Below are 12,385 nucleotides of genomic sequence, written 5' to 3'. Positions count from 1 at the left end.
ATGATTAGTATTGACTGGAGTTGCAAAGGTGGTTTCAATCGGGCTCCAAATGATGATTACTGTCGTTAGTGATGAGATGTTTTGATTTTATCGATGTCATGTACCATGTTAGTCAGTTAGTTTATGTTTACCCTTGGTTTTATTTTGGTGAAGGGGTTTTTTTGTCTTCCTTTTTTGCATGTTATCTGTCTAGTAAGTCTCGTCCCCTGATTGTCTGCACCTGGTGTTAATCAGCCCACACTCTTTAAATGTGCCCTCTTTCCTGTGCCCGTGCGTCTTGTGTGCTACACCCTACGGATCCTGTTGAAGAATTACAGCTTATCGCTACCCGCGCCTGGAATTTTTGGAACCTTAACTTGTGTAAGACCTTTTGTTTGATTTTTTTTTTATAGTAAATTGCTTTTTTGAACTGAGAACTCTGCCTTCGCCTCGTGCTTTTGGGTCCACATTGTTTGTGTGTGGTACAGTCCTGACAATCGATTTATCAACAAATAGTTATTTTGCCCATAAAATGCAGAAAGTGGTGCAAAATATCAATGGGTGCTTACCAAACCACTAAATTACACAATTCTCAAACTTTTTCACAGAGTTTTTTTTTGTTTAATGAATATAGACATGAATCAGTTCATCAGTTCTCAAAATAGTAATAAGTTTGATAGGTCGGGGTTAAATCACTGCAGCCCTACAGAGAGAAGTTAAACATTGATATGACTGTGCACATCTTAATAGATTAGCAGATTATGTTGAAAAATATATATACTTTATTGTTAACTGACTTAGTTCAGGGTGACTGTCAAGAAAAACTTGTCCAGGAAGTAAAAAGAAATGACATAAATGACTTTCATCTTTCTCTACTTTTTTCAACAGCAAGTTTCTGAACGTGGCACCAGCTTCAGTTTGATTGGTCGCTTTGGCATAAGCAGAGGCTGGATGTCCAACTCGAGAGGAATCTGGCCGTGAATTTGAAGAGAAACAAAGTGTGAACAAAACATCACAGACGGAAGACATATGGCGCATTTCCACCAACTCCAATCACCTCGCCTCGGCACGGTTAAGTCGCGTTTCCACTAGCATAGTACCTGGTACCATGTTCCAAGCGCGCTGAGTATGTATTTGTGCCGTTGCCAGACTGCCGGCTACTGATTGGTCAGAGTGCCGTCACAGGAAGAGAAGTCCGACACAAAAGTCAAGCCAAACAGTGCCGAACTGTAGATCAGTTAAAACTAGTTAACAATCCTAAAAACGTGGGATAATCTCCAACAACTACCAGGCAAATGTCTAAAATCTAGGGCTGTAAAGTCAAAGATGACTGGTCGACTAATTGGTCGACACATTCTGGCTCGACCCAAATTGTGATTGGTCGACTCATTTAAAAAAAAAAAATTGTATTATTATTATTAATAATAATAATAATAGTTTTTTATGGGGAATTTCATTAGGAGGAAAGTACAAAGTGCTATTAGGGGTGTTTTAGAGCACCCGTGTTCAGAGAACACCCCCCCTTGTGGCCACTTTGCAAGCAACAGTTTGCTTTTCACAGCTCTACTGCAAACATGGCATATCACTTAAAAACGCTAAGCTCAGGTTGCTCTGTCTGTCTGAGTATGAACATATCAGAATTATTAGCATATTTCATTGTTTAATTTAATAATCGTTGATTGGTTTTATAACTGCAGGCGCACCCGCGGTCTATTTGCGTCTCAGCCTTGAAGCTGAGCTCCTATGTTCAGTGTCGCTCTGTATTCCTCAACAGTTATTGTGCTGATATTACTAGTTGACATCGCACATTATTTTCGGATACCACGGGCTAGATGCATGTAATGCAAAACGCCCCCCCCCCGATTAGTCGATTTTTAGTAGAAATTTCAGGGCTTTAGTCGACCAAGAGTTTCTTTGGTTGATTACAGCCCTATTAAAATCTCAATATTTAACAGAGTCGGGTCCGCGACCGGCATCACAAACCTTGCCTTTATTTTTCAGTCCAGTGTCAGACGGCATCTGTGCTCTGGTCATGGAGGACGTATTGAACAAATATTTTTAATTAACTGACACTGAAAACAACTGCCTTACAAGTCACTCGTTTGTGTGTGTGTGTGTGTGTGTGTGTGTGTGTGTGTGTGTAAAACAAAGTCATCACAGTTTCAAGCAGCCGTGCAGTGATGACTCCGCCCACATTAAGTAGGTACTTATTTTGTCGTGGAAATACAACCTGTGCCGTGCCGTGCCGAGGTGAAACCGTGACTGCTAGTGGAAATGCACCAATAGACATCTTATTTGGTTAGCTGTGTGATAATTCAACATTTTTAAATTCAAATTTGTGACTTTTATGATATAATTAGTACAATAACATTGTCAGTGATTTATCATTATTTGGACAGGCGTTTTAATGATATACGGCCAGTTGCGCCTCTCCTCGCAGTATCCAGTAGTCAAATTTGAATGTGATTACTCAGAAAAGTGCCTATAAAGTTGAAGATTTGTGGTCTCACCTCAGTCTCCTCACACACAGAGAAGCTGAACCTCTGGAGGATCTCCACAGCTGCAAGTTTCATTGACATCAGAGCAAATCGCATTCCAATGCAGTTTCTTGGCCCTGCCCCGAAAGGCAAATATGTGTAGGGACCAATATTCTGCTTGTTTTCCTTGTTGAACCTAAGTAAGGACACACACACAGACAGACACATGTGAATCAACATAAATAAGGCATTTCTTTACTGGCTGTTTTAGTAAACCATAAATATATTACAGTACCTCTCAGGTTTGAATTCCTCTGGTTCAGGCCAGTAGTCAGGGTCACGGTGCAGAATCCATGTGGGGACCGAGATCGTCATACCTTTTGGAATCTCAAGACCATTTATCTCCACAGTTGCTTTGGCCACACGCTCCACACTTATGACGATGGGGTACAATCGAAGAGACTCATTGATGACGCTGTCTAGATATTCCATTTGCATCAGCGCCTGGTACTCAACAGGAGCCTGCACACATGCACATAATTATACTATACTTCTGAATGTACTCAACCATCAACAACCAATGTCTCATCTTTGACATTAGGAGCCACTGAATCAATACACTGATGGTCAACAAACTGCTGATAGCACCTGTAAATTTACAATATCTGTCAACTGCAGTGATGTGATGAGAAATTGAAAAAAGGTTAGCGTTCACACAGCAAGGTTCTGTTTTCCCACAGGTGCACCCTTGGTAAACTCCTTATATGGACATCCTGGGTGTGTGTTTATAGGTCAAATATTCAGGCTTAAGTTAAGATTAATTTTATATTGCATATTTAAAAAACAAACAAAAAAATCAGATATAATATAAATAATAATTTCAGATTGCCAAAAAAGGATATAAAACACTATATTGCACATTCGTATAAATCCTCTGTATATACGTTTTGACAGAGAAAAGGAAAAACACAGCCTAGATCCTCTGCAGTGTTCTAAGGGTTAATAGTCATTTTAGCAAAAAGACAAAAGAAAGGTTTTTGGTTTGTCACTAAACTGGAGGCTACAACTTTTAACCATGTTGCCAGTTTCTATGTCAAAGGTGCAGTGTATAACATTTTAAATGGTTCAGCTGAACATCCCTCACTTCAACTCATCCTTCACTTCCAAGCATGTTGGAGAAACTATTTCACCTTCAGCTATCATCAAAGCTCAAGACATATTTATACTCAACAAAAATATAAACGCACAAACATGAAATGGTGAACAAAAATAGAATGTCATGACATTTGCTCAGATTCTTGATGCATTTGCTTTAGTGATGGGCTCGGCAGTTCATTTGAGTGCACTGAATCACTAGAATCCGTTCTTTAACTTGTTTTTATGGTCAAAAACCTCCTAGTTGCTGTAAACGAGCCGATAGAAATCTCTCTTTTCTGATACTGTCCTGAGCCGCGATATTTCAGACATAAATCTCACACCCAGAAGTCAGAGTGTGTTGCGATTGGCCAGCCAGCGTAGAGCCTTCCCAACTGTCTCGTGATTGGCCAATACCCGGCCAATGCTGATTATACACATAATCAGCACACCAGCTCTCAGAAGCGCAGCTCCCCCCTCTGGAACGGTGGATGCACTGCTACTCATTATCAAAACATTGTTTTGAGATCTCGCTGAGCCCGAGATTACAATAAAACACAGCGTTCTCAGCAGTGGCTGAACTGTTTGTTTCGAAACTTCAGGGCTTCGTAAATAAGGTAATGACTAATACACACTAAAAAACAGCGTTAATTGGACTTGAACTTGCGGTCTAGGTCCACTTTAAATTAAATTGTAGTAGGACTCAAGTCAACTGATCTGGGTTAATGATGCTAGAGACTCGCGACTCGTGGGTTCATTTAAAGACACGGGTGAAAGAGTCAGGACTCAACCAGCTCTAATCATCATTCACTAAACCAAGATACTTATCGAACATAACTCAGCAGCTCTACTGGTATTTTTAGACTCTTTCAGTCATGGTCTTGGTTGCACTCCTCAAGTTTCAGGAACCAATTTGGCAACATAAACAGAATGTGCAGGCTGTAAATTCAGTTTTGTTATCAGTGAATCTAGAATGTTGGTTTTAATATGTTTTGGCTCTTTCTGCAGATTGCAATGGTTAATCATTCAGATTAATCAGATTAGCTCATATACTTGGAGAATTCCCTGCTACACCTCATATGTTGTCCTCTCCCCACAACTGACCTACCTTGTTCGGGAAGGTGGAGTCAATCTCCTCCTGCAGCTTTTTCATGACATGAGGGTTTCTCGCCAGATTGTAAGCCAGGAAAGTCAGTGAGCTGCTGGTTGTTTCGTACCCAGCGAAGATAAGAATCATGGCTTGAGAAAGAATCTCATGATCACTCAAACCTGGCAAAGTAGTAAGAGTTGTGGTTCAGAACAGCGTTAATTTATGTGCGTGCACTAATCATGAGGCCGTGTGTGTTTATCACCTTTATTCTTCTCTACTGTGTTGTTTTTCTGGGAGTCCATCATCAACTGAAGGAAATCCACTCGATTCTGAGAGCAGACATCAATTAGAAGTTTGATAATACCTCTGAATCTGCGGTTACATTCACGTTCATACAAACATATATACATACAGCTTGTTTGCCCGTCTCTCTATTAGCCTTGATCTTCTGCAGTACATTGTCAAAAAAGGCTGTGACAGAGGAAGGGAAAAAGCCAAGCTCCATCTTTTGAAATATCGGGCCCATGATGGGGAAGAAGGCTGAAGATAAATAGAAACCAATATATGTATGAATTAAACTGTACCAAACTCAGAATGTTGTTTTGCAGGCAATCACACAATACAATACAATATAATTGTTCCAAAAAAATAACAAATAAATAATGTACCCAGAATGAGCAAGAGAGGGTTGAAAAAGTCAAACTTCAGCATCTTCTTGACGTTAGCAACAAATGGGTCAGCGGGGTTGTTGAGCGAGTCTATGTCTACACTGAATGCTGTGCTGGTTACTGCATCCATACTGAAGGATCCAAAGAACCTAAAAAACACACACGTCATATATTCTCATCCTTTAAGTTGAAATGAAAATATTCTGACTGAATCATTGTTCTTACTCCTTCAGGTCCAGGGGCTCATCCTTGTCTGCCTTCTTTTGCATGTTGGTGATCAGAATGGCAGAGTTTCGCTTAATTATGTCAAACATCTGTGGCACAAAGTGACAGATTAGGAGGATAAACATTCATTTACAGACTCAGTGAAGATTTGAATAATACAGCTAGAGAAACAAAGTCCCTGTAGAGCTTTTTCTGGATAGGTTTAAGGTCTGTGATAGCAAAAACAAGGTTAGAGGACATCTGAAGGGTCACAATGAGAAAATGGGTAATTATCTTGTTTTCTGAAAAACAGAACACACACCACAACTGGGCCCCTCGATGTTAGAAACGTGTCTCCAGACAACTTTCTGCAAAGGCAGGCTGATTAAATATGTTGTGCATATCTTCAGAACCTGCTGGTAGTCGCTAACAACTGACGGTGATCCCTGATTGTTGACAACTCGACCCAAAAAATGCATTTCGGAAGGAAGGAATTTTTTTGTTGACATTATGACAGTTCATATGTACACATGCTGCGTAACACGACTCAAAATTAGACTTTGCTTCATTCTAAGGCATCACAAACCAGGAAATGAAAAAAAACAAAAAAAACACTTTACCTCTTTCAATCTTCCTGAGGTAAAGAAGGGAGAGAGGACACCACGGATTTTCTTCCACTGCTCATCTTCAGCGATGGACACAGCATCGTACAGTGACCCGTTCAGATAGAAGTTCTGTAATCGAAGATCAGAAATCAATCTATAAAGCAAGTCGCGTCTGTGTGTGTGTCTGTCTGTGACAGGCATATCTCACTGAATGTTAGTCAGATCGCCCTAAGACTATGGATATGGATTGACCATGGCCTGATGGTGTGCATCCTTGATTTCCAAATTTTTGGAGGAATTTTATTTTTTGCTGATTTATCATGCTGCACATTCTCTGATTTATCACACTGCACCAGGCAGGCAGCGGCTCATCAGCAGCAGCTGCGCTGTCTGGAGCGGGGAGATGGGAGTGAAGAGGCTGTCCTTACGGTTGGTGAGACATTTTCACACGGTTCACCGTAGAACATGGTGTCATACTGAAACGACGAAGTCGGTGTCCATTGCACACTAATACGTGAGCACATATTTATTTTAGCATTAGCATGCTAGTACTTTGCGGCTAACTTGGCAAACCTGTTTCCAAAGGTAAGCCAGCGAGGCTACGATTAGCATTAGCGTAAGGCTAACATAATGCAAACACTGTGCAACCTCATTAGGCACAACGCAAATGTTTTCATTTTCGATTAGCATTAGCGTAGCTAGCTGCTGTGGCTGACAGTCACAAAACAGCTAACCTAATGAGGTTGCACAGTGTTTATGTTAGCCTTTATGTTCCTTATCATGCATTACCCTAACTGAAAAATCTTCTTCAGCTCCCACTATAGGAATACATACTTCCTACAGGCACTGCACTTGGGTCAAACAACAAGAACGAGGGCTCCACTAAAATCACTCAAATGTAACGTAGAGGTGACTTACTCTGCGGTTGGTGAACAGAGTGTAACACTCTTTTACCAGAATGGTTTTTATCATGGCAGGATCTGTGATACACAGCAGAGGCTTACGACCATCGAAAAGTCTAAACATGAGAAGAAACAATATGAGGAGAACAGGGTTGAAAAAATACTAAAACATCAGGTGAAATTTTCATACAGTCACATATTTGTAAAACATGCATGTGAGACTAGAAACAAAGATGTCCACATACTGGTTCCAAACAGTGACCTCTGAGGACAACGGTCAGATTAATGATATGTACATGTATTTACATGTTTTGAAAAATTTATTTTTAATCTCAATGGGTTTTCACCTGGTTAAATAAAGGTTAAATAAAATAAAATAAATGTATACATAAGAACACACTTACCCCCACATTTTCCCATATTTATTGAAGCATTCCTCATCAAACTTAACAAGACCCTAAATAAAATGGGAGACAGGGAATAATAAACAACAATATACAAAGTAATAGCGATAGGAAGCAAATTTCACAGAAACATAAACAAAATCCAAAGTGGTGGACTTCCTATGAGGTGTGGCCAAAAACTCCAACATATTTTCTGTGTGGCTTGGCCTGATTTACCTTCCCATCGCGTTTCATACACCTAGCTCATTCCTGCTACATGCTATTCCTGCAAAAACATATTTGGGGCTCTTAATGCTCTTTTTATACAGAGACTCAGAACTAGTGTCACATGGCATTTTTTGCAAATGCACACCAAGGTTAAAAGTCCAACTATTGGAAGTGGGTGTGGTTAATGCAGAAATACTGTCATTCCCTATGAGGACTTCCCAGGAGTTCAAGAAGTTGTGCACTAAAGTTTCTCGTGAAGTATGAAATGTTCTGGCCAGAACCGACTTTGTTCTTCACCTCAAGAAAAATAACAAATTCCTCTCTTCTTCCGGAATATGTACAGGCCTTTAGATGGTTGAGCCTGTGGATGCATCACTAGAACTAGGACTTCCAAACCCACTGCCTTTCTAATCACCCTCATTTATTGACATTTATCTAAAATAAAGCAACCATTAAACAGCATTTAAAACACAAATTATTCCTATACGATTACTCTGGCAACCATTTGTCCCTCTGAAATCTTAACTTTATCAACTGTAGTTCCTACTGAAAAACTATTGTTTTGTGATTTATCTGGAGTTACCACCAAGTTTTCTTTTTATGACCATCACAGATTATGCAACTATTTGCAGATACTGTTTGAGATAAACTCCCTAATGATTGTGACTATACAGACGTGTTTCTCACTCTATTTATATCAGATAGGTAAAAGCAAAATAACAATAAACTGACATTTAGTTAAATTGGACCACATTCCTTTATAGTAAACTGATCATTTGATATAGGGTTAGAGTTAGGATTAAATATAAATAAAGTTCCAACCTTTTTATAACCCATCATTGTCCCCATAAACAATATTGGTTTGGGACCAGGGACGCCCATTCGTTTAAACGTCCCATACGGCCAGTTGGCATACCTGTGGAAAAACAAATAAATACAGAGGTGGAAGACAAAAGAAAACATGTGAACACAGTGCAAATATTCAGTCCACTATTGTTGGTCACTCACACAAGGATCAATGTGACAAGAGCAACCAGGAGAGTCCACGTCTCAGCAGAGAAATAAAGGAGGTAGCCCATCTCAGCACGTTTACTGTCCTCCTTGTTTTTAAATACAACCACAGGTCTTTATGTCCTGCTGCAAAGACCTGCTGTGTGTGTTTGTGGCGGTGCAGACACAACCCCTTTATTTTTCACACACGGATATACATCGTCTGTCAGTCTTATAATACAGCCAAGGCAAGCCCGACAACAGTGCTAAAGGCAAGTGTGTGAGAGTTGAGTCAATATCAGAATTGTCAGGTGGCAGGTAAATGATTGACATAATAAAATGACTCTGTCATCTATATGACAAACTCTGCACGTCTTAAATCATTCATCGGAAAGACAGATTTCTGGACATTTTCTTGTTGCAGATGTGTTGTGGATCTGTGTCTACAGTCCTCGTGTCAGTAGAGGGATTAGTTTGTGTTGCTTTGTCCCTGCACAGAAGGAGAGTTAGGCCCTTATGTACCCCAGGCAGAAAAGGTCCCACCTCCTGCAAAAGTAAAAGACACATTTCACTTGTTTGTGTACTGAGATCGCAACTCCTCAGTCGGGAAATCAAGAGCAATGGGTTTTCTACATTTTTTTATGCTCTTTAGAAACATGGATTTTACTTCATATTTGTCATGTAAGTATCAGAAATTGGTTCTACGTATCTACTATATCAAATTATCAGCACTCCAGAAAGGCGTGGCTTTGATTTCCCATGAAACAAGTGAACTGTTTGTCAATATGAAGTGGTGGATTTTCATATATTTGAATTAAGAAACTAATTTCAGACCTAACTAGTTACAAAGGATCCAGATAAATGTGCAAGTTAAAGCTGAGAAGCAACATGTTTGGCTTAAGCTTGATTGGGATGTTAAAGCTAATTGCTTGACTACTGGGTCAAAGTTTTTGTGGAACAAATGACAGGCGTTGATATTATTAAGTATTTATTCATGTTCTGAAATCTCCACAGTGATGTTGGTCATTTCCCAAGTGTTTTGCATTAATAAACAGTGAAAAAGGCGGGATATTTTTGGCAGGAGTGCACAACACCATCTCGGAGCAAAAGTCCCTGATGTCTTTGGCGCTGCAGCTTTACAACAATGACCAAAAATTAATAATATTGAGTTGTGTGTTGCCAGATTAATATGCAAATCTGTCACTAGGTTTACTATTTGGATGACGATTAATGGAGGTGAGTAAAGATTCTAATCATTATTTTAATTATTAATGCAGTGTGTTTGACAAATTCTAACCTTTGACCCTTGTAAATGTGTTTATGTAATGTCCAGCAACTTCATCAACCGCAGGGTGAGAAAAAAACACAGGATTACGCAAGATTAAGATGCTGAAGGAAACAAAAAGACAGAGAGGTGTAAGAAGTGTCTAAGAACGTGGCAGATACAGAGTTCAATATGTTTGATCCACTTAATGATTCATAATGGAGGCATATGTTAATGTGCAACGCAGGCATACTAATTAAAAGGGAGCTGCGCTAAAGTGCTATTTAAAGATGCAAATACAAGGTGACTTTCTTGTTATTCATAAATGTTTCATTTCATTTAATTTGATGACGTCTGCTTTTTTTCTAGATTCAGTAAAGAGAAAAAGCAAAACATTCACCCTAATGCTTACCTATGGAGCCCTGCTAGGGTCAGGTGTGGAAAAAATAGAGTCTGAGTTTTATGGCCGTCTTGGTCTTAAAACAGGGCTGTGTGGTCTCCATCCAAGATGCATGTTGGCTCCATCTTGAATGAGCTGATTCCCGACAGGTCCAACAAGGCTTCATCTGCAAAGTGACCTGTGGAATCAGCAAATTCCTAAAATCAGGAGTCTCTTCGTCTCTCTTGATACAAATATTGCTTGTTGGGTTTCATTTTTACACAAAAGAAATGCAGTTACTGAGTGAACCTCAGGGTGAAATTTAAATATAATCACCTCTGTCTCCTCACAGACTGAGAAGCTGTAGTTCTGCAACACTTCGACCAAGGCCAGTTTCACAATCACCAGACCAAATCACATCCCCAGACAGTTTCTAGGCCCAGTGCCAAATGTCAGGTAAGTACAGAGCCCTGCTAGGGTCAGGTGTGGAAAAAAAACGAATTATAAAATAATAAAACTAATTGTTATATTAGATAAATAACATTGACGCCTTCAGGATTCAATCCTACGACCTACCTGACACAAGTCCACTTAGTTAACCACTGGACAATCACTGTTTTTTATTTTTTCATGTGTCAAAGGAGTGGCATACAAAACCGAGGGCACAGGATTTACAAAACCGAGGGCACAGATTACTAAACTGAGGGAAGGGATTACTAAACCGAGGGCACGGTTTACTAAACTGAGGTCACGGTTTACTAAACCGAGGGAACGGATTACTAAACTGAGGGATGGGTTTACTAAACTGAGGGAAGTGATTACTAAACTAAACCGAGGGCACGGTTTACTAAACCGAGGGAAGGGATTACTTAACTGAGGGAAGGGATTACTAAACTGAGGGATGGGTTTACTAAACTGAGGGAAGTGATTACTAAACTAGACAGAGGGCACGGTTTACTAAACCGAGGGAAGGGATTACTAAACGGAGGACAAGGTTCAGTATAGAGCTAAAAAGCCCCCCCAGCAACAAGATAACACTCTCTGCTGATCTTCAAGCGGCCTTTTATCCTCCCATCAGAGGCAGTGACACCAGAGCCTGTCTAAGAATCCATAAGGATCCACAACCAAGTTAGCTCCAACTAGCTAACCTTTTAAGGAGGAACTGGAACAACAGACAGCAGAAACATGGTTAACCATTAACATATAAATAACATATTGAGCTCACTTGCACACAGTGTTGTTATGTCTAGATATAGGTTAATATGAGGTTAGTGATGTCCATCCTTCTTAGCTTTCAGCTCTAGATGTGCATGCTAGTAACCGCTCATCTAACCTGGCACCTCATCCGACAAAAGTGGCCTCAATAAAAACTTTGTTAACCACCATCTTGATTTGTAGTCTGACTTTGAAGTCATTTTAACAAATGTTTCGAAAATAGTCTGGTCTGATTAAATTGCACAAATGTGAATATTGCCAACCTCATCTCTGTAGGACTGTGGCATTGTGATTTATAAACTATTGAGTTAATTATTAATCATAAACCAAATTGGTAATTGGCTAAATTAATGAGACTGAATCAGTGAATTGGATTTTTTTTTCCAAACCCATTTTTTTAATGTTAATGTTATTACTATTAATCTTTGATCACCAATAACTGATACTCAGTTACACCCACACCCTTAAGTCCAATTAAAAAGAAGATAGATCTTTTTCTCATTAATCTACACTCAGTGCCACAAAATGACAAAGTAAAAACAGAATTTTAGAAATGTTTGTACATAAAAAACCCTGTAAATATCACAGTTACATAAGTAAGTATTCAGACCTTTCGTTGCTTGATGTTTCTACAGTCCACCTGTGGTTGACTTGATTGGAAAGGCCCATCTATAGAAGGCCTCACAGCTTGCAGTGCATATCAGAGCAAAAACAAAGCCATGAGGTCAAAGGAACTGCCGACAGAGTTCAGAGACAGAATTGTTGCAAGGCACAAATTTATGGAAGGCTACAAAAGAAAACAAAAACATATGCTGCACTGAAGTTTGTTGAGCACAGTGACCGCCATTCTTAAATGGAAGGTGTTTG

The 12,385-nt window shown here is 39.6% G+C and overlaps 1 protein-coding gene across 1 annotated transcript; it reads right to left on the bottom strand.

Moving 5' to 3' along the window:
• Positions 1–860: 860 nt before the first annotated feature.
• Positions 861–8,749, bottom strand: LOC310943681 (cytochrome P450 3A30-like; the record flags this gene model as incomplete). Its single annotated transcript, XM_083909317.1, has 13 exons — positions 861–950; positions 2,490–2,652; positions 2,752–2,978; positions 4,699–4,859; positions 4,943–5,009; positions 5,093–5,220; positions 5,349–5,497; positions 5,574–5,662; positions 6,173–6,286; positions 7,076–7,175; positions 7,464–7,516; positions 8,493–8,586; positions 8,679–8,749. The coding sequence occupies 13 exons, from the start codon at positions 8,747–8,749 to the stop codon at positions 861–863; spliced, it is 1,506 nt and encodes a 501-aa protein (XP_083765443.1).
• Between the last annotated feature and the right edge of the window lie 3,636 nt (positions 8,750–12,385).

Source organism: Microchirus variegatus, assembly GCF_963457635.1.
Source record: "Microchirus variegatus genome assembly, chromosome: 23".
Taxonomy (NCBI): Eukaryota; Metazoa; Chordata; class Actinopteri; order Pleuronectiformes; family Soleidae; genus Microchirus; species Microchirus variegatus.
The sequence above is the reverse complement of the archived record's forward strand: the minus strand, read 5'-3'. Positions and strand labels throughout refer to the sequence as shown.